This window comes from Molossus molossus, unplaced genomic scaffold, assembly GCF_014108415.1.
Source record: "Molossus molossus isolate mMolMol1 unplaced genomic scaffold, mMolMol1.p scaffold_m16_p_22, whole genome shotgun sequence".
In the NCBI taxonomy this organism is placed as follows: domain Eukaryota; kingdom Metazoa; phylum Chordata; class Mammalia; order Chiroptera; family Molossidae; genus Molossus; species Molossus molossus.
In genome coordinates, this window is record NW_023425358.1 from 20,485,176 (window position 1) to 20,508,984 (window position 23,809).

Here is a 23,809-nt window from a genome sequence, read left to right on the forward strand (position 1 = left end):
AGCCAAATGAAAGAACAAGAGACCTCCACCGAAGATAAGATCAATGTGGAGCAGTTAGGAAAGTTAACAGAGCTAGAATCCAGAGCCATGATCTTGAGGAAGCTCAACAGCATGAGTAAGGACATAGAGAAGCTGAAAATAAACCAATTAGAAATTAAAGACCACCAAGAAGAGATAAAAAATGACATATCAGAAATGAAAAACACATTGGAACGTCTAAAAAGCAGAGTAGAGGAAGCCGAGGACCAGATCATTGAATTAGAAGACAGGGCAGAAAAAAATCAACCAATCAGAAAACCAAAAGGAAAGAACGATTGAAAAACAGGAAGACAGCTTAAGAGAACTGTGGGACAACTGGAAACGTAATAATATTCGCATCATAGGAGTCCCTGAAGAAGAAGAAAATGAGCAAGGGTTAGAGAATATATTCAAAGAAATAGTGACAGAAAACTTCCCTAATTTGGTGAATGAAGAAGGCATTCAAGTTCAAGAAGCACAGAGAGACCCAAGGAAGAAGAACCCAAGCAGGCCCACACCAAGACACATAGTAATTAAAAGGCCAAAAATTAAAGACAAAGAGAGAATCCTAAAAGCAGCAAGATAAGCAACAGGTTACCTACAAAGGAAACCCCATAAGGCTCTAAGCTGACTTCTCACAAGAAACACTACAGGCCAGAAGGGAATGGCATGAAGTAATCAAGGTCATGAAAAACAAGGATCTGAATCCAAGACTACTCGACCCAGCAAGGCTGTCATTCAAAATAGAAGGTCAAATAAAGAGCTTCCCAGACAAAAAAAAAAAAAAAAAAAGGCTAAGGGAATACATTAGCACCAAACCAGCACTGCAAGAAATGTTAAAAGGACTGCTGCAATTAGTAGAAGAAATAGGAAGAAAAATATAACCACACTAAACAAAAATGGCAATAAACAAGTACATATCAATAATCACCTTAAATGTAAATGGACTGAATGCTCCGATAAAAAGACACAGAGTAGCTGATTGGATAAGAAAGCATGATTCATCTATATGTTGTTTACAAGAGACCCACCTCACAACAAAAGACTCACATAGATTGAAAGTGAAGGGATGGAAAAAATTTTCCAAGCAAATGGAAAGCAAAAAAAAGCTGGGGTAGCAATACTCATATCTGATCAAATAGATTTCAAAATGAAGGCCATAACTAGAGACAGAAGGCCACTACATAATATTGAAAGGATCTATCCAACAAGAAGATAAAACCTTGATAAACATATATGCACCCAATATAGGAGCACCAAAATATATTAAAAATCTTCTGGAGCACTTCCAAGGAGAAATCGACAGCAATACAATCATAGCAGGGGACTTCAACATCCCATTGACGGCACTGGATAGATCCTCTAGACAAAAAATTAGCAAGGAACCAGAGACTCTAAATGAAGCACTAGACCAAATGGATTTAATAGATATCTACAGAGAATTACACCCCAAAACTACAGAATTCACATTCTTCTCAAGTGCACATGGGACATTCTCAATAGATCACATGATAGGACACAAACGAAATCTCTACAAGTTCAAGAAGATTGAAATCATATCAAGCATCTTCTAAGATCACAATGGCATGAAACTAGAAATCAATTGCAACAAGAACATGCAAAGACATTTGAACACATGGAGGCTAAATAGCATGTTATTAAACAATGAATAGGTTACTGAGGAAATCAAGGAAGAAATTAAAAACTTCCTGGAAACCGATGAAAATGAACACACAACAACACAAAATCTATGGGATGCAGCAAAAGCAGTTCTGAGAGGTAAGTTCATAGCACTACAGGCCTACCTCAAGAAACAAGGAAAAATTCTAATTGACTGTCTAACCTCACAACTTAAAGAATTAGAAAGCAAACAATAAGAAAACCCCAGAGCAAATAGAAGGAAGAAAATAGTAAAGATCAGAGCAGAAATAAATGACGTAGAGACCAAAAAAACAATTCAAAGGATCAATGAAACAAAGAGCTGGTTTTTCGAAAAGATAAGCAAGATTGATGGACCCTTAGCTAGATTCACCAAGAAACAAAGAAGAGAGAACCCAAATGCACAAAATCAGAAATGAAAGAGGAGAAATAACAACTGACACCACAGAAATACAGAAGATCGTTAACAGCTAATATGAACAATTATATGGCAACAAATTCGACAATCTAAGCAAAATGGACAAATTTCTAGAAACACACAGTCTCCCAAAACTGGACTGGGAAGAGATAGAAAATTTGAACAGACCAATAACAACTAAGGAAATTGAAGATATAATCAAGACTCTCCCAGCAAACAAAAGCCCAGGCCCAAATGGCTTCATGGGGGAGTTTTACCGAACATTCAAAAAAGAACTGCCCTGGCCGGTTTGGCTCAGCGGTTAGAGCGTCGGCCTGCGGTCCCGAGAGACCCGGGTTCGGTTCCCGCTAAGGGCATGTACCTCGGTTGCAGTTTGTCCCCGGCTCTGGTCAGTCGTGCGGGTGGCAGCCACTCGATGTGTCCCTTCACGTCGATGTTTCTCTCTCTCTGTTCATCTCTCCCCCTCCTACTCTACCTGAACAAAAAATGGAAAAATGTCCTCGGGTGAGGATAAAAAAACAAAACAAAAAAGAACTAACACCCATTCTCCTCAAACTATTTCAAAAAATTCAAGAAGAAGGAAGACTTCCAAACTCATTTTATGAGGCCAGCATAATTCTAATTCCAAAACCAGAGAAGACACTACAAAGAAAGAAAACTACAGGCCAATATCCCTGATGACCATAGACGCCAAAATCCTGAACAAAATACTAGCAAATCGGATCCAGCAATACATCAAAACATTATTCACCATGACCAAGTGGGATTCATCCCAGGGATGCAAGGCTGGTACAATATTCGCAAATCAATAAATGTGATACACCATGTAAACAAAATGAAGAATAGAAACCACATGATCATATCAATAGATGCTGAAAAAGCATTCGACAAAATCCAGCATCCATTTCTAATAAAAAACGTTCAGCAATGTGGGAATAGAGGGATCATATCTCGACATAATAAAGGCCATATATGAAAGACCTACAGCCAACATCATACTTAATGGGCAGAAACTAAAAACATTTCCCTTAAGAACAGGAACAAGACAAGGATGTCCACTTTTGCCACTCTTATTTAACATTGTACTGGAAATCTTAGCCACAGCAATCAGACATGAAGAAAAAATAAAAGGGATCCAAATTGGAAAGGAGGAAATGAAACTGTCATTATTCGCAGATGACATGATATTACACATAGAAAACCCTAAAGACTCCATCAAAAATCTACTAGACTTAATAAATGAATTTGGCAAAGTAGCAGGATACAAAATTAACGTCAAGAAATCGACAGCATTCTTATACAACAATGATGAACTCACAGAAAGAGAAACTGCAAAAACAATCCCATTTACCATCATGGCAAAAAAATTAAGATACCTAGGAATAAACTTAACCAAAGAAGTAAAGGACCTATTTGCAGAAAACTACAGGACATTGAAAAAAGAAATAGAGGAAGATATTAAAAAGTGGAAGCACATACCTTGTTCATGAATTGGAAGAATTAACATCATTAAAATGTCCATATTACCCAAAGCAATCTATAGATTCAATACAGTCCCCATCAAAATACCAACAAAATATTTCACAGAACTAGAACAAATACTTCAAAAGTTCATATGGAACCAAAAAAGATCCCGAATAGCCACAGCAATTTTAAAAAAGGACAAAGTAGGTGGGATCACAATACTAGACATCAGGTTATACTACAAAGCCCCTGTAATCAAAACAGCCTGGTATTGGCACAAGAACAGGCATATAGACCAGTGGCACAGAATAGAGAACCCAGAAATGGACCCAAGGCAATATACTCAATTAATATTTGACAACGGTGTCAAGAGCATACAGTGGAGTAAAGACGGCCTCTTTAATAAATGGTGTTGGGAAAATTGGACAGCTACATGCAAAAAAAATGAAACTACACCATCAACTTACAACACACACAAAAATAAACTCAAAATGGATGAAAGACTTAAATGTGACCCGTGAATCCATAAAAATTCTAGAAGAAAATGTAGGCAACAAAATTTCAGACATCATACGCAGCAGAATTTTCACTGATACATCACCTAAGGCAACAGAAACAAAGGAAAAAATGAACACATGGGACTACATCAAACTAAAAAGCTTCTGCACAGTAAAAGAAACAATCATCAAAATGGAAAGGCAACCCACTGTATGGGAGAACATCACTGCCAATGATACATCAGATAAGGGGTTAATTTCCAAAATATATAGAGTGCTCATACAACTCAACAAAAAGGAAGGCAAAGAACCCAATTAAAAAATGGGCAGAGGATCTAAATAGACACCTCTCCAAACAGGACATACAAATGGCTAAGAGACATATGAAGAAATGTTCATCATCACTAATCATCAGAGAGATGCAAATTAAAACAACAATGAGGTATCACCTCACACCTGTCAGAATGGCCACCATCAACAAATCATCAAACAACAAGTGTTGGCGAGGGTGTGGAGAAAAGGGGACTCTAGTGCACTGCTGGTGGGAATGCAGACTGGTGCAGCCACTATGGAAAACAATATGGTGCTACCTCAAAAAATTAAAAATTGATCTGCCATTTGACCCAGTAATCCCGCTTCTAGGAATATACCCTAAGAAGCCTGAAACACCAATCAGAAAGAATATATGTACCCCCATGTTCATAGCAGCACTATTTACAATAGCTAAGATCTGGAAACAGCCCAAGTGTCCATCAGTAGGCGAATGGATAAAGAAGTAGTGGTACATATACACAATGGAGTACCATGCAGCTGTAAGAAAGAAAGATCTCTCATCCTTTGAGACGACATGGAGGGACCTGGAAACAAGCCAAGCAGAAAAAGACAAATACCACATGATCTCATTTATATATGGAATATAATGAATATAACAGTCTGAGGAATAGGGTAGACCCAGAAACACGGAAGTAGGGTACAGACTGACAACCCTCAGAAGAGGGAGTGGTGGGGGGTGGGAAGATTAAACCATAGAACTTATATGCATGTATGCATAACCAATGGACATGGACAACAAAGCCGGGGACGGGGCAAGGGGAGGAGGATAGGGAGGAGAGTGTCAATGGGGTAAAATAGGAGAAACATCTGTAACAAAACTAAAAATAAAATGAAATAAATAATGTTTGCTAAAAAAAAAAAAAAAAGGTATGTGATAGTAAAACAACCCCCATGGAAGGCATGGAATTTGTAAATGGGGAAAACAAGCCAGTTGCGGCAGACAATCTAGGAAGTCTGAGCAGACCATATTTCTCCAAATGAGATCCACGGGGGGCTGGCATGAGCCCTGCATGGAATGCTTATTAAAAATGGGGGTTTCTGGCCCTGGCCAGTTTGGCTCAGTGGTTGGAGTGCTGGCCTGTGGACCAGAGAGTCCTGGGTTCGGTTCCTGCTAAGCACACATACCTTGGTTGCAGTTTGTCCCTGGCCCCAGTTGGGTCGTGTGGGTGGCGGCCACTGAATGTTTCTTTTTCTCTCTTCCTCCCTCTCTCCCTCCTACTCTGTCTGAAGATGGGTGCAAAAATGTCCTCGGGTGAGGATTAAAAAAAAAAGGCTGGGGGGGGTGGTTCCTGGGAGCCATTTGACCATCAGATCAGAATCTTGATGATCTTCCCCTAAGAATTTTAACATGCTCACCCCAGAGGACTTCACGCCCCCAGTGTTAGAGAAAAGTTATTGTTATTTAATCCGTGCCAGTCAATATTTTACTAACTTAATGAGCTCACGAGAGACCTCATTATATCTTCTCACAAGCTAAGCAGATGGGGCTTCTCCTTGCAATTGAGGGGGTCTGTTTGCATGTGGCTATGTTTTCCTTTTGTCCTGAGAAGAGTATATAATCCATGTCCCTGCCCAGCCTCTAGGGCAGTGGTTCTCAACTTTCCTAATGCCGCAACCCTTTAATACAATTCCTCATGTTGTGATGACCCCAAACCATAAAATTATTTTCGTTGCTACTTCATAACTGTAAATTTGCTACTGTTATGTCATAGGCGACCCCTGTGAAAGGGTCATTCGACCCCCAAAGGAATCGCAACCCAAAAGTTGAATCCGCTACTCTAGGGAGTGAAGACAAAGGAGGCAGCCACAGACAAACTCACCATGGCTCAGGACTTACAGGCATTTCCCAAACATTAGGGAGCAACTCCCCAACAAGTAAGAAACCCCGCATTTCAGGAAGCCATTCCTTCAAAAGGGAAGAGAAGGATGTTGAGTGGACCAAGGAGACACCACCATTTCTCCAGGCCACCTCTATCCCAAGGCGCAGCAGCAGCAGCAGCAGGTTTCCAGGGGCTGTTTACAGAGCCAGAACAACTCCACACTCCCCAGGAATTTATTTCCACCTTGGGGGACCACAACCAATAGAGACAGGAGGAAAGCCTTTGGAATCCTACCTTTTAAAGGATTTTCATTTTGGAGCGATAGGACGGCAGGTTGCCCAGATGTTCTTTAGGTTCAGCCTCCAGGGCCACCAGCTACCCAAGGCCCCCAACCCCCCACCCCTGCACAGACGTGAGCCTTGGTTGTTCTAAGGGTAGAATCCGGACTGCCTGGGATCATTCCAAGTGCTGGGCTGTGATATCAGAATAGGGCTATGACATCAATGTAGGGCAGGCCAGCCTCAGGGAGCAGGGCAGGAGTGAAGGAACCTCTGAGGGGCTGGATTAGCCCCCCTCAAAGAAAGACCCAGGACAGAAAGGTGGCCAACTGTATTCTAGTCTACAACTCCCAGCACCCTGCTGAAAGGCTAACCTGAAGATCTGAAAATGATTCTCAAGTACTGAGAGGTATATAGCAAGCCAGGCAACCTGCTGGTACTTTTTTAGACATCTTTTCAGGAGCAAAGAGAGTGAATGAACCATCCTCTAGCTCCCCCCTGTGTCAGTTGAAAGGAAACTCTCTATTTTCTGACGGAATTTCAACTTTGGATCCCACCTGGAGTCAGGAGCAGAGCCCTCAAGTGGACTGGTTGTTGAGCCCCGCCCCAGGATATAGTTAAGTGCAGGGAGATGAAATGCAGTATAATCTTTACATCTGAACTTCAGATACACAATAAATAAATTCTAGCAAAAGTGTGTCCCAACTATTGCATGGGACACATTGATACAAAAACATTATTTGTTATGTATTTGAAATTCAAATTAAACTGGGTGACCTGTCTTTTTACTTGCTAAATCTGGTGATTATACCCAGGGAGATTTTTTTCCTTAAATGCAGGTGACCCCCAATGCTGCTCTCATTCATTCAGATTTATCAGGGCAAGGGAACCTGGGAACCTGTGTTATTTTTAAGCTGCCATGGTGACTATTATCATTAAGTATAGCTGACTTTTTTTTTTTAGCAATTGCCAAGCCATGTTCTAAGTTCTTTTTATGCATTATCTAGTTAATCTTCATGGCATCTCTAAGAGGTGGTTCTATTATTAAGCCTGTTTTATAAAGGAATGAGGCAAAAGACAGCAAGCAACTTGCCCAAGGTCACACAGACAGAGCCATGGTTTGAACCCAGGCAGGCTGGCTCCCACTAACATAGAAATCTTTGCATTGCAAAGATGCTGGGAGGTATATAAGCAAAGCCTCCCGTGGACTGACAAATGGGGAATCTGAGGCTCTGGGAAGGCTTTGCTCATGCTAACTTCTATGCTACTATGCACAAGGGGCTGAGCCTGGCTGCAGAAAGCAAACATCTGGCCTAGGCAGGGGGTTGGCTCAGGGAGGGTTTCTAGAATGGCCTCTCCTTGAAGAATAAGTAAATTTAAGGGGAAGCAGAGTATGGAAAGGGTCTCGGTACTAGGGAAGAGGGTCTGCAGGCAAGAGGTTCAGCATGTATTCTGGCCTGGCAGCAAGACGGTGTGCCAATGAGGGGAGGGGAAGCTGGACAAGTCTGGAGGGCAGGGGAGAGCCAAAGAAGGGCTGTATATCAAAACTGCATTTTATTTTCTAATTAATATGCAGTAAACTTTACCTTTTCGTACAGTTCTATGCAATTTTACACATGTATAGATCATGACATACCTCCACAATCAGGATATAAGGCCATTCCCTCACCCCCAAAACACTTCCTGATACTATAATTTTGTATCACACCCTCCCTTCACCCCTCACCCCTGGCAACCACTGATCTATGGGTAGTTTTTGTAGTATTCCCTTATCCTTTTCTGTCTGTGGATCTGTATTGTTGACTGTATTGTTAATTGCTTCCTTCATTCCTAATGTTGGTGATTGGACGTTTTCATTCTAGCATGCAGACCTAGTTTGGTTGAAACCACAAGTCCTCGCCAGCCTTCTCTGGGTGATGCTTTCACTGTCAGTCCCGTTTTCAAAGCCTTTGCTGTGCTGTTTGAATCTCTCCCTCGTGTGCCAGCCAGTCTCCACTGGGACCTGGGTGTTCGTGTAGCTTTAGTTCCCTTCTCAAAGTCTAGCATGCTGTTTAGGATCCAACTTATGCACATACAATTTGCACATGAACTTAGGAGTTCATAAACAACTTTATGGGATCAGTTTTCCCAAAGTCCCCTCTCTCTGTGATATCCTGGTATTCTACAGTTCCCTAGAGCTCCCTCTTTCATTCATCCAACTAAAGATTTGTGCTTTATTTATACATATCTGTTGCCCACTTCCCATCACTCCAACCATATCTGAGGCCAAGGGGTGAGAAAAGAAAGAAAAATGCAATGGGGGTTAGCTGATCCTCTTGGGACCACAGCTTTCCCTATGAGACAGGATGGTTTCCCTCAGAGCCTTAGGCACCCATAGGCTCCCCGCTGCCACTCACTGCCACCCACAGGCTCCCCGCTGACCCTCTCCTGCTCCTTGAGCCTGAACTCGAGGGCCTCTCCTGGAGCACACTCTCTCTGCTCACTTCTGGGTCTCCCCTGAGTCCAGGTTGAAAAATAATTAAAGTGAAAAATTGTAAACTCACCACCTGTTTAGTGTTATTTCAAATTCTGGTTTTCTTGGCCAATCTGCCTGTTGCTATTTAACTTTCAGGGTACTTAGATAACTACTCCATGCATTCTGTTCAGGTTTTTATAGCTACACAGCTACTTCTTTCTTCCAGAACTGGAATCAAGACTAATTACATTTTAGAATACTCACTGGCTGTTGGAGAGAGTCTCTAGTGGAAGACTCGGGAGTCCAGAATCTGGGAAGGCAGATGGCCAAACCAGGGTGGAAGTCAGATAGATGGAGGATGGCAGGCAGATGCGCAACTATTCAGAGCTGGTGTTCACAGGATCTGGTGACAGATGGACTTGAGAGGTGAAGGAGGGCAGGAGTCAAGTTGACACTCAAGTTTATTTCTTAGCCAATTGCTAGGTCTGGAGGATGACCTGAGACCTTGAAGAGGGCAGTTTCAAGGCAGTGGTGGTGGGTCAGTTGGAGCAGTGGGAAGAAGCCAGGAGAGAGGTTGAAGTTATGGAAGAGAGAGGACAGCAACAGAACCAGGTCCCCAAGGAAGAAGGAGGTAGCAGTCCCCAGGGTCAGGCACTGCTTCAAAAAGGAGAATGTTTTCAGTGGAATCACACGAGTAGATGCAGAGATACTGGCAAGACTGATGGCAGAGAAATGAGGTGATCCAGGCTGTGGACTTCTTTTTGTTCTATGGAATGAGGAGGGGGCAAGGTCCTTTGCTGGAGTGGCAGGAGGCCATGGTGAGAATATGTAGAGTGGCAAGGACTTCAGAAACCACTAGGAGATGGGAGATGAAGCTGGCAGGGACCCCATCACCCCTGCCTGACGGCAGAGTGCACAGAGCTGAAGGGTCATCACCAAAAAGCAACAATCTCACTGCTGCCAGCTGAGCAGCCACCACACTCATTGTGCTGAGCAATTTGCAACATGATTTACTTTACTGCTGTTGGCAACTCTAAGAGGTCTTTATCATTAGACACACTTTAGAGTGAAGAAACATGGTCAAGTGATTTTATCAAAGTGACCCAGCTAGTGACACAGCTGGAATTCAAGCCCAGGGCTGTGTGGTTTCCTGGCTGTCCCACGGTTAGGTGGAGGACATGTGGGTGTGATGGAAGCTGGACAACTGGGCAAGAGAAGAAAACTCTCCCCAGGAGCGACTGAGGGATAGACAAAGGGTTAGGCCAAGCAAAGAAGAATTTTTTTAAAAAAAAGGCAGATGCTGAAGGAGGAGGAGCCAGAGAGGTCTAGAGCAGTGATTCTCAACCTTCCTAATGTCGCAATCCTTTAATACAGTTCCTCATGCTGTGTTGACCCCCAACCATAAAATTATTTTCGTTGCTATCTCATAACTGTAATTTTGGTACTGTTATGTCTTAGGCGACCCCTGTGAAAGGATTGTTTGACCCCCAAAGGGGTTGCGACCCACAGGTTGAGAACCACTGGTCTAGAGGGTCCTGGGAGGGCCACTGCTGGGGTGGCCAGAAAAAGGGTCAGCCTCTGACATTCATATTACTGAGTCAGGGCCCTAAGGGAGGCAACAGGACCTGGTGAGGTCGGGATACACGGGGCCAAATACTGTGTCAAGGCTGAAGATTCAAGGGCATGCCAACCAAGGAACAAGGCCCAGGGTTTAGGACAAGCACTATGGCCAAGGACTCTGGTGGACCTGAGGACTGAGATGAGTAGGGAGCAATCCCAACAGAGTCACCAAGATTCCGAGATTTGGATGAATGTGTGGCATGGGAGGCAAATCTTGAAGGTGAGCACAGCCTTGGGCTTTGGTCCCTTGCCCTTCTCAGAGGGAGGGGGCGGCCTAGATGGAAGTTCATTCTCCTGACTGCATTCTTCTCCCTAAAGATGCCAATTCTGATAACCCCACGGGGACTTTAAAAAGTCAGATGAGTGAGCAAATACCTATGCAAACCAGCCCTCCCAGGCCCAGCCTGCCCTCAGGAGGGCCTTGATTCAGCCACCAGATGGCAGCTATAGACACCAGATAAAACTTTCCAAAGTCAAATCTCACACTTCATAAGCTACTTAAATAGTAAACCATCCAGTCCTGATTGCTCATCAGAATATATATTGATTGGATACTTTCAACAATAAAGATAAATAAATAAAATAGACAGATAGATAGATGGATGGATGGATGGATAGATAGATATAGAATATATAGATTGGTTTTCTTTTGTAGATCCACTCCTTGCATTCCTGGGATAAATCCCACTTGGTCATGGTGTCTACTCCTTTAAATATGCTTTTAGATTTGGGTTGCTAGTGGGGTTTTTTTGAGGATTTTCCATCAATATTCATAAGGAATAATGGCCTATAGTTTTCTTTTTTGTGATGTCTTTGGTTGGCTTTGGTATAGGGCTGAGTTCATAGAATAAGTTAGAAGTGTTTCCTCATTTTTTTTTTTAGGAGATTGAGAAGGATTAATGTTAACTCTTATTTAAATGGTTGGTATAATTCACCCGTGAAGCCATCTGGTCCTGGGCCTTTCTTTGTTGGGAGATATTTTATTGTTGATTCAATCTCTTTACTTATCACAGGTTTAAGATTTTCTATTTCTTCTTAAGTCAGTCTTGATAATTTGTTTTTCTAGAATTTGTCCATTTCATTGATTTTATCTAATTTGTTGGCACACAACTGTCCATAGTATTGTTTTATAATCCTTTTTTGTTTCTCTAAGGTCAGAAGTAATATCTTCATTTTCATTTCTGATTTGAGTAATCTGAGTCTTCTCTCTCTTTTCCTTAGTCAGTCTAGCTAAAGGTTTGCCAACTTTGTTGATCTTTCCAAAGAATCAACTTTGGTTTCATTGATTTTCTTTACTGTTTTTCTATTCTCTCTGTACCACAGGCCGACGCTCCAACCGCTGAGCCAAACCGGTCAGGGCTGTTTTTCTATTCTCTATATTGTTTATTTCGACTTTGAAATTTACAGTTACCTTTCTTCTACTATCTTTGGGTTTAATTTGGTCTTCTTTATCTAGTTCCTTGTAATGTTTAGTTACTGATTTAAAATTTTCCTTCTTTTTTTTAATCCTCACCCAAGGACATTTTTGCATTTATCTTCAGATAGAGCGAGAGGGAGAGAGGTGGGAAGAGAGAGAGAGAAACATTGATGTGAGAGAGACACATTGAGTGGTCATGACCCACACAACCCCAACTGGGGCTGTGGACAAACTGCAACCGAGGCACGTGCCCCCAGCAAGAATCAAACCCAGGACTCTCTGGTCTGCAGGCCAATACTCTAACCTCTGAGCCAAACCGGCTAGGGTGAGATTTTCCTTTTTTTTAAATGTATCTTTGTATAGCTACAAACTTCCTACTGAGAACTGCTTTTGCTGTATCCCATAAATTTTGTTATGTTGTGTTTTCATTTTCATTCATCTCAAAGTATTTCCTAATTTCTCTTGCGATTTCATCTTTGACTTATTGGCTATTTAAGAGTATGTTGTTTAGCCCTGGCGAGTTTGGCTCAGCGGTTAAAGCGTCAGCCTGCGGTCCGGAGAGACCCGGGTTCGGTTCCCGCTAAGGGCATGTACTTCGGTTGCAGTTTGTCCCCGGCCCTGGTTGGTCATGTGGGTGGCAGCCACTCGATGTGTCCCTTCACGTCGATGTTTCTCTCTCTCTCTCCCTCCCACTCTATCTGTACAAAAAATGGAAAAATATCCTAGGGTGAGGATAAAAAAAAAAAAAATCAAGAGAAGAGTATGTTGTTTAATTTTTACACATTTGTGAATTTTCTTTTTAAAGATTTTTTTTTCTTTTTTAATCCTCACCCAAGGATATATATTTTTTCTATTTATCTTCAGATAGAGTGGAAGGGAAGGAGACAGCGAGAGAAACATCGATGTGAGAGAGACACATTTAATGGTTGCCTCCTGCATGACCCCGACCAGGGCCAGGATGAACCACAACCGAGGTACATGCCCTTGATCAGAATGGAACCCAAGACTCTTTGGTCCACGGGCTGACGCTCTAACTGCTGAGCCAAACCGTCCAGGGCACATTTGTGAATTTTCCAGTGTTTCTTCTTTTGATTTCTAGCTTCATTCCACTGTGGAATTTGTATCATTTCAATCTTTTAAAATTTACTGAGACTTGTTTGGGGGCCTAACGTATACTCTATCTTGGAGAATGTTCCATGTGCATTTGAGAAGAATGTGTGTCCTGCTGTTGTTGGGTGGGGTGTTCTGTATATGTCTGTTAAGTTTATAGCATCCAAGGGTTGTAGGCAGTGCAGTTATATGACCAAATTTCCATTTTTATTTATTTATTTACTTATTTATTTTTCTTAATTGATTTTCAGAGAGAAGAAGGAAGAGGGAGAGAGGGAAACATCGATGTGAAAGCAGACATCAATCAGCGCCTCCCGCACGCCCCTAGCGGGGATCGAGTCACAACCCAGGCGTCAGAAATCAACCGGCAACCTTTCAGTGTATGGGACGGCACCCAACCAGGGCCAAATTCCTATTTTTTAACATATCCTTCTGCCTGCTGTTTAAAGAACTGACTAAAGGGAGGAAGACAATGAGGAGGCTGTTGTAGACATCCAGGTAAGACTAGGGGGTGGCACAGAAGTTGGAGAGTAGCAGATAGTTTTAAGAGGTAAATAGAGGTAGAGTTGGCTTCCTACTGGGTGATAAGTGATCTACAGGCTAGGAAGGGACAGACAGGCCTCAGGATGACCTGTCTGGAGTACTATCTGTGCCCTTGACCCAGCTGGTCTCCATCAGCCAGACAAGGAGAACCACACTAGGCACCCTGCCCTCATTCAGGGGTACTTGAAGCTGACTCTAAGCAAAAAGTTACAAACCATAACTCTCCAACATCAGCCTGAGAACTGCAAGAGAAGGGTGCTGCCTCACAGAGAAGGCCACCAAAAACACTGTTTTTCAAAAAATAATTAGGTGGCCCTAGTCTGTGTGTGTGTGTGTGTGTTTGTGTGTGTGTGCACGCACGTGCACGTACCTATTCAAAGTACCTACCTGAAGGCTTCACCCTCAATGCATTAGTTCATTTATGTTTCAAAAAGCCAAAAGGAGAGGAATCCTGTCACTTCTAACTGCCACGTAGCTTGTAGTAACTTGAGTTGTACCTGAATGTTTGTCCTGTGTTCTTGCCCAGAAGGCTAACCCCTTGGGAACACAGGACATATACTGCGTCTCTAGCCCCTGATAAGCCTAAGGGGCGTGAAATGAAGGAAGGTGAGCCTGAGGCTACTCCCTCAGGGATCTCAACTTCTCCTAGAGGAAGTCCAGGCTAGCAATCCCTAGCACTGCCCAGGTGAGTTAACAAGCACTTTCACCCAGCTGCAAAGAAACCCCTCCCACTGGCTGTCCCAGCAAAATCATTCCAGAATGACAAATACAATAAATGTTACCTGATACATTATTTTCAGAACTTCCTAGAAAATGGAGCAATTTATTACTTATTCTACTTAGGAGAAGCTAGAAAGAGGAAGTTAGTTCTTCCATGAGCAGCAGTACTCCCACACTCAGCCAACAGGGCTGTCCTGAGACCAGTCACATCACTTGCCACAGTGGCTTTCCACAGGCATCCCACCTGAGACCACCTATCCCATGCCCTCCTTCACCAGGAAATGGAGTGGTGCCTTGGGGACACCTTGCCAAGCTCAGCATCACAGTAGTGCCGACCCCAAGGTAAAGAGTCACTGCAGTGGGGGGAACCCATGCTCCAAATAGACAAGCCTGAAAGATAAGGTCAAACTGATATTCAATAACCTTCAATGTGCATTGAGAAGCCAGTGCTTGGGGAGAAACCAGGCAGGGAGATTGGGTATGAGGCATGGTGCCCGATGTCACTAGCCCCTCATCCTGATTTATGTCAGATCTCCTTCCACAGAAGTCATTGTCTCCCCAACCAGCCTGTGAAATAACCCTGGAGAGCAGGAGCTGTGCCTCATTCTCACATGGAGTCCTGCCTCCCTAAAAAAAATGCATAGGTCTGTGGAAACATACACCAGTTCACTTATAACTTTGGAAGGATCTCTCTATCTTATAAATTTGGAAGGATCTCTCTATCTGGGTGGATTTGGTCCCCGCCTCCCCCCCGCCAAAAAAAACAACAACATTTGCTATATTGCTCTGGGCAGGCAAGACTGTGGGGAGGCAGGCAACTCGTACATTGCTGCAGGCATCTAATGGAACCACCCCTGTGGAAGGCAGCTTGACAATCTCTCAGAATTATAAATGCACACTTCCATTTACCCAGCAAACCCACTTTCTGGAATGTACACTTCATTTCTACTTGTACACACATGAAGTGAAATGCAAGTTCACTCATTGCAGAACTGCAAAATAAAGAAACAACCTAAATGATCATCAACAGGCTATAAGTTAAATAAACTATGGTACATCCATACAATGAAATACTGTACTGTTGTAAAAACAATGAGAAAGTTTTTAGGTACTGATAGGGAAAAATTCCAAGATATATTGCTAAATGGAAAAAAAGCAAAGTGGGGGACTGCATTTATTTTTATTTATTTATTTTTAAAAATGTTTTCTTTATTGATTTTAGAGAGAGAGGAAGGGAGAGGGAGAGAGAGAGAGAAACATCGATGAGAGAACATCGACTGGCCACCTCCTGCACGTCCCCCACTGGGGATCGGGCCCACAACCTGGGCATGTGCCCTGACCGGGAATCGAACTGGCGACCTTTGGGTGTATGGGTTGATGCTCAACCACTGAGCCATACTGGCCAGGCTGCATTTATTTTTAAATAAGTAACTATTTGAATATATATCTAAAGACACAAAACACTGGTAGCTCTGCTGGCCTCTGGGTAGGAGAGGAGGTGGGTGGCTGGAGACAGAGTCCAGGATAGAATTCACTGCATATGCTTTTGAAGCCACTGGTTTATGAATCATATAAAAAAATGTATTAAAGTAAAAAAGAAATGTCTTGCTCAGGATATATGAGCAGGCCACCCATCTTGGCAAAGGCAGCAGATCTGGCCAAATGGTTTTCAATATCCATAATGGGCCTGGGAGAAAGTCTGGCCTAAGGCACAGGTGCAGATCCTAGACTCCTACCCCTGAACATGGCTTCTGGAGCTGACCACTGCAGCATCTGAGGGATCTCCTCAAGTCCACGAACTGGATTCCCCCAAAGAAAGGGGCACAAGCCTCACCCACCACAAACATTTCCATCCTTAGAACTGCCAGACACCCCAACAACATAAGCATCTCACTGCTAAGGACGCACGAAGCCAAGTGGGAAGGACGAATGCACACCTCAGCCTTCCAGGGTTGGTCTGGAGCAGCACCATCCCCAAAGTGCTTTCAATTCCCACTCTCTCCAGACCCACCACACTGCATGTATACCCACTGTGCCAGTACTCACTACCTGAATGGCTGCTCATCATGCGGACAGCCTTGGCCTTGGCCAGCTCCAGGGCTGTGATCCACTGCTGCCGCTCCACCTCCGAGCTGGCCTTGAAGTGGTAGGTCCTTGCCCCACTGGTCAGCATGATACCACAAGCATCCTCCGTGTCAAAGTGCGCAGTGGACAAGTTGATGGTGCCACGGCAGGTGTGGGCCATTTCACCCTGATTTCTGTAGAATGCAAAAGAAGGTATGGGTTCAGGCTCCCAAACTCAATATATTGCTCCAGGCTAAAGAAAGCCTCGGGGCAAATCCTCAATCTCAGAACCTTGGAGCTGGGAGATGATGCCTATTGGGACTGACTGGCAGAGACTTAGTTGAGGGGCACTCAGTGGGCAGAGTGACAAAAAGAAGAAGGTCTTCATTGATGCCATGTGCAGGGCATGGTTGCTGTGGTCTGAGCCCTTGCAGACACCAAGAAATAGAGAAGGGCCCTGGCCAGTTTGGCTCAGCGGTAGAGTGTCGGCCCGCAGACCAATGAGTCGTGGGTTCTATTCTGGCCAACGGTATGTACCTCGGTTGCGGTTTGTCCCCGGCCCTGGTTGCAGTCATGTGGGAGGAAACCAGTAGATGTGTCCCTCTCACATCGAAGTTTCTCTCTCTCCCTCCCACTTTATCTGAAGATAAATAGAAAAATATCCTCGGGTGAGGATTTAAAAAAAAGAAATGGAGAAGGGGTGGTGATTTCCCAGGGTTCTGCTAGGCAGCACATACCTCTAAATCCATTACAGGCTCTTTCCACTAAGTCTCAGAACCACAGAGGTGGAGCAGGGTAGGAACCTGCCACTAAAACTGAGATTAGAGACTCAGAACTCCAGGGGTGGACTTGGAGGCATCGCCAGCAGGGAGTGACCTGGGAACCGAGATTCACGGAGCCAAGATGCCATCATTCTCCTCTAACTCCACAATGAAGGCAGTGGCTCGGCCAACACATGCCACCTTATAACAAGGGACTGATGACCTTTTTCTGGTTTCAAGATTATGAAGCTAATGGCACCAAAGTAAGGGGAAGCAGAGGTGACTAAAGTGTGGGCCATTTACAGTTGTGGCCAGTGTCTGATAACTGAGATCTAACTACTTAACTCACTGTCCCTTAGAGACTCAAAGAAAATTCAGAACCCCCAAGACATAAATCTCTTTCCACAGAAGGTGTTGGAAAAGAAAGAGCAACTAGTCAGCATGTAACATACCAGTGGCACAAGCCCATTTGGCAATTCTGCTGCCCTTTAATGCTCATTTATTTTCCTCAGCTGTCATCCTCTGTCATTTCCTTGATCTTTCTACCAGTCTGAAAGTCAAATGACATGGCACTCAATAAGACATTCATCTTGTATTTGGACAGGTGCTGCCTATCCTCCCGATTCCCTCCTGTTTGGGTTACATTCCTTAGAGATGACATAGCTTATACCTAAAGAAAGGTCCAGTTCTTAGGTGCTGACCTCTTCCACTTGAAGAAAAATCATCCTAATTTACAAAACTGGCAATGCTGGGCATGCCTGTTGGAAGCTTACTGTTTTAAGATTTAAGGACATTTCAGCCTACAGATTGTTCAAGTGTTAAATGGTATCATAACGAACCATTATGGCTTAGCTCAAAAAGAGGGGGATGGCAGTTATCTAGGCAGAAGGAAAAGCAGGGGCAAAAACTATAAGGCAAGGAGGAGTCTAGAGCTTTCAAAGAACTTAGAAAAAGTTTCCATGTGGCTAGAACTTTGAGAACAAGAGAATGGGTGAGAAAGAAAAAAAAAGCTAGAAAATCAAGCAGAGACCAAATGTAGTACTTTGCAGGCCACACTAAGGACATAAGATTTTAATGAAAAAATAATTAGGCTCCTGAGCCTAATACCAGGAAAAAAACAGAGATGACCAAGAGTTCCAGAAGTTCCTACAGAAAACAGAGCATAAAAGTCCTTTGTGCAAGGTGGAAGATGGAAGCCAGGTCACTATGTGAAATCAGGGCTGGGATGGAAGTTATCTAGTGGCTACTGTATTAGAATTACTGCCCATTAACTAAAATAAATACCCATATGTCCACACTGATATAAGTGAATAACTGAAGGAATAAATAAATGGAGAAGGGGCAAAACTTCCATAATAAAATTAGATGAAATTATGGAAATAGAAAAATGACTAAATGCAATGTGAGATTCTGGATTGAATTATAAAATAGAAAAAAAAGACATTAATGAAAAAACTTGTGAAATACAAATAGAGTTTGAAGTTTAGTTAATAGTATTGTAACAATGTTAATTTCCCAGTTGAGCGTTGATCCATGTATCAAGAGGTCGCCAGTTCGATTCTTGGTCAGGGCACATGCCCAGGTTGTAGGCCCGATCCCCAGTAGGGGCATGCAGGAGGCAGCCAATCGATGCTCTCTCTCATCAATATTTCTCTCTCTCTCGCTCTCCTTCTCCCTTCCTCTCTCTCTAAAAATCAATAAAAAATTTTTTTAATTTAACTTGAACTCACTGTAATTAGAATTACTTTTCATTTAAGGACTTGAGGAACTTAATTTTTCAGTTTTGCTTTTCTGTATTTTTTGGAAGAACTTATACAGAGGCAGATGTGAATTTGGGTTTAAAGACCCCATAAAATGATCAAGGTTCAATGCATTTGCTTGTCTTGGAATTTAGCTCTCCTCTTTTTTCTTTCATTTAGATTTTTTGTGGTCAATTCACTCTCCACTAGTAGCAAAAGTGATATTTTTGTCCTGTTTAATTGAGTTGTGTTTTTTTTTATTTCAATGGTTTCCAATTCAATTCACTCTCCACTAGTAGCAAAAGTGATATTTTTTTGTCCTGTTTAATTGAGTTGTTGTTGTTGTTTTTATTTCAATGGTTTCCAATTCAGTCCTGAAAGGATCTAAAATTCAGGGACATCTCTTAAAATTCAGTTTGTTTTTTTAGGAGTAATGCACCTGCCTATGTTGCATATAAAAGGTTCTGTTTCTCCCATTGTGAGTTCTCACCAAGGTAACACTCAGAGGGTCTATGTTCCAGAGCCACTCCAAATCTCAGATGGTGGAAAAGTTTCAGTCCCACTCACCACACACTGTAAGCTGCAGTGGTGACTCCTCTCCCTATGGGGCTTTTAAAGGTACACAACTCAGAACCATCTATTTTCACTGAGCCCTGGGCAACTTGAGTGACCTTGCTACCACAAGACAAACCAGGCTAGGTAGTATGGCCTCCCTGTTATATCAGAGCTCATAACTAGCATACAAGATCATATATACATCTTCTTTCATTTAAAAAAATCTTAAAATTGTACTATATTTACTTCACAGTTGTCAATTTTTAAATGTTATTAAATGTATTGAGATTATATTGGTTAATAAGATTATATACGTTTCAAGTGTACAATTATATATCATCTGTATATTTCATTGTGTGTTCACCACCCAAAGTCAAGTCAACTTCTGTCATGATATATTTGACCCCCTTTTACCCTCTTTACTTGTCCCTTCCACCCCACCCCCCTTCCCCTCTGGTAAGCACCATACTGTTGTCTGTGCCTATGAGTTCTTTTATTTGTTCACTCGTTGCTTTCTATTTTAATCCCACATATGAATGAAATCATATGGGTCTTATTTTTTTCATCTGATTTACTTCACTTAACATGATATTTTCAAAATCCATCCTTGTTGTTGCAAATGGCATCTTTTTTCTTTTCTTCTGGCTGGGTAGTATTTCATTGTATATATGTACCACATTTTCTTTATCCAGTCATGAAAGGACTTAAGTTGTTTCCATGTCTTGACCACCATGAGCTTCAGATGTTTAAATGCAAGGATCTCTTAGATGTGTTTGTGTGTTAAGCAGGGAATCCTTTGTTGAGCTATAACTGTCCCACTTGTAACTTCATGAGGAGAGATCTGGAGGATCTCTCAAGCCGCCATGTTCCTCTCTTCTGCCGCCATTCTCCTCTCTTCTGCCATTTTTTTAAGGAGACTAGTTCTGAGGCATTCCTCTACATTTGGTGGATATGTTATGTATTTAGAACTAGTAGAAACAAAATGTGGAATACCTGCCATAAAACTTAATCACAATAGAGGATGTCCTAACTAATATCCTTCTACACGAATCACACCAACTCTCAATCTAGTAATACTCAGCAGTTCTGGTGGTCAATGTCCTTACCAGAGACAAGAGTGTGACATCAGCCATCAGAACTTGAAAGCCTGTAATAGTAAATACAGTACTTTCTAAGCGCTAACTAAGCTGTAACACAGCACTACGGCTAGTCATTAACTCACCTGTACTGGGCACAAGCTCAGAGTCCTCTCACCACCTCTTCCATTCACCATTTGACTTGAGTCACCCCTCCATTTCTGGACTTAGAAGAAGTGCTGAAACTCAGAGTATGAGATCTGGCTTCCTGAGTGGCCACCAAGATGCTGGGTTTTTACAGCCTCACAGATTGAACAATGACCAGTGGGAAGTGGGAAACTGGTGGGAAGCAGGGAGATAAATATTCCTCATTTATTCCCTCTGTGAACCTCTCCAAGGTATGATTTATCTTTGCAAACCTTCTGGAGAAGTCCATGAGCCTAGAGAACGTGAGTGACCTCTGTGACTCTTGCAGTCTGCTGTGAAGAGGTGGCTGGCCTGTTCAAGTAGCACATCACTTTGCATCCTTCCCTTACTTTTCCTTTCCCTTTTTGCCTTTCTATCCCCATGGTTCGTCTTGCTGTCCCACTGAGTACCCAACCTGCCAGCAGGAGGGAGCAACATTGAACCTTCACAGTATGGCCCATTCCTTGGGAAGAACAAGACAGCCACCAACTAGGTCAGACCCCTCCCACCTTAGTGGGGTAAGCAATTTGTCCTTATTAGAAACAATGAGTTTCCTGGTAATGGGGTTGCCTCCAGCAGGACCACAGTCCACAGTTATTGAATCATTATCTGCTGGCCTGGAGTCCCATACAACACAGCCTCAGATCAAGTCATCCATTTCAGTCAGGAGGTACACCAATGATTCCTGACTGTGGAATTCACTGATCTCATCATGAACCCTGCCATCACTTAGGAGCAGCCAGTCTGACAGAACAATGCAATGGCCGATTGAAGGCTCAGCTGAGGTACTGAATAGGGAGATAGCTTATGGGCTTGAGCTTCTGTCCTCCAGTATGCCATACATGCTTTGAACTGACAACTGATATTTGTTGCCATGTCCTGTATGAATGCAGCAGATGGGGCCAGGAGTGGTCCTGCTCACTGTCACACATAGTAACCCCTCACTTCCTACCCCATACACTTGACCTCAGCTGGGTTAGAGGTTCTAGTTCCGGGGTGAGGGAGGAATGTGACACAATAAGGCTTCCCACTGAACAAAAAGTTGACTTTACCACCTAATGAACAGATCTAGAAGGGAATGACTATACTGCTAGGATCACTGATGCTAATTGCCACGAACAGTTAAGTTAGTGGCACATAAGGGGATGAGAGAAAAATATCTGGATAGAGCCCAGGGGATTCCCTGGGTCATCTCTTAATACTTCCATGTCTGGTAATGGCTGTTAAAAGGCAAGGCAACAGGGAACTCAGACCTCTCAGGGCAAACCTCACAGACCACCACCCCCCCAAAGTGCTAAGGCACAGCAAACAGGATCTGGAATAGGGTGAAGAAGGAAGATAATGAATGTCAGTTCAGGACCAGCCACAGCAGCAGAGAATGAGCTTGTTTCACAACCTTCTTGCTTCACTTCTCCAGGCAACCCCAGCGGGACACCAGGAAGGGGACTCTGTCACTGAGTGGGACTTGCACCTCTCATCTCAGAGAAGGGCTAAAGAGGTCTTCGTCCTCTCAGGAGAATGAAGGTCCCCCCATCACAGTAGGAGAGCTGATACTATGGGAGGGCATGAGTGGACCTGAGTAGCGCAAAGTGTGAAGTACTGGACGCAAACCTTGTGCACCTTCTCAGATTCCCTCCATTGCCTCCTCTGCCTCTCTCGGTTGATGCCTCATCCTCACCCAGTTGTCCCTTCACATCTGCACTTGGATAAAATGCCAGAGTGAGGAACAAGAAACAGAAGTGATTGGGGCAGATAAATCCCCCCTCCGTTCTTCCCTCTGCAGACTGCCCAGAGGTATGTTTTCTTCTTTATTGTATCTTCTAGAGAAGTTCATTCCTCACACCTGTACAATGTGTCTCTGCAGCTCACTGAAGCAGCCTCCAGCAAGCTAATGCACTGTATTGCCTCTCACTTTTATCTTCCTTCTGCTTCACTTTCCATTTCTGTCTCACAGCCCTGGGATTGCATCTCCCAATTTAAGTGAGCCCTTTAATCCTTGCCTTGGGCTATGTTTTCTAGAGAACCTTCACAAAAATGCCCATGGGCAAAAAAATAATAACAATAATAATAATTGACAGGGCAGCAAATTTTAATCCAGACACATGAAAAGACAACAGCTATTAATCTGGACCAAAGCACTTAACCCATGTTTGACTTTCATTCAACACTAGCTCAAGCTAACTCTGAGTCACTTTGTAAATTCCCCTCCAATCTTCTCAATTCTAATTCAGCAAGTACTTCCTGTGGGCTACTATATAAAGAACTTGTGTTAGGCCCAGCTGGTGTGGCTCAGTGGATGAGCTTCTACCCATGCACCAAGAGGTCATCGGGTTTGATTTCCGGTCAGGGCGCATGCCCAGGTTGTGGGCCAGATCCCCAGTGGGGGCATGCAGGGGGTGGCCAATTGATGTTCTCTCGCATCGATGTTTCTAGCCCTCTCTCTCCCTCTCTCTTCCTCTCTCTAAAAAAATCAATAAATAAAAATAAAATAAAAAAAGAAATTGTGTTAGAAACTGGAGAGCAGGTAGGTATAAAGAAAAACTAGACACATTTTCAGGCCTCGAAGAACTATTCATCTTGTGAAAGACACAGGCCTATAAATTGCAAACTACTATTTAATAAGCAGAGGAAAATAAATTCAAAATAAAGAGTGTGTTTACTATGAAAATTCAGTGAGCTATGTACCCTTATAATTTACCACTTTTCTGTACGTTACACACATACAGTATGTTCTATGTTGCATACATATCAGTTGTCAATAAAAGGATGGCTTTAAAAACAAACCCAGCCCTGGCCAGTTTGGCTCAGTGGTGAGAGCGTCAACCCGCAGATCAGAGAGTCCTGGGTTCAGTTCCCGCTAGGGCACATACCTCAGCTGCGGTTTGTCCCCGGCCCTGGTTAGGGTTGTGTGGGTGGAAACCAGTCGAAGTGTCTCTCTCACATCAATGTTTTTCTCTCTCTCTTCCTCCCCCTCTCCCTCCCGTTCTGTCTGAGGATAAATGCACAAATGTGCTTGGGTGAGGATATAAAAAAAAACATAACCCAAAATGAAAGAATAAGCTGCTGGTGGTAGGAG

The 23,809-nt window shown here is 43.1% G+C and overlaps 1 protein-coding gene across 2 annotated transcripts in view; it reads right to left on the reverse strand.

The window, feature by feature from the left end:
* OSBP2 (oxysterol binding protein 2) overlaps positions 1–23,809 on the reverse strand; it is a 163,969-nt gene that overhangs the window by 116,880 nt on the left and 23,280 nt on the right. For both annotated transcript variants that reach the window (XM_036277023.1, XM_036277024.1), the window contains exon 2: positions 16,402–16,610. In XM_036277023.1, coding sequence (XP_036132916.1) covers positions 16,402–16,610 — 209 coding nt within the window. The remainder of the gene's footprint in view (positions 1–16,401; positions 16,611–23,809) is intronic.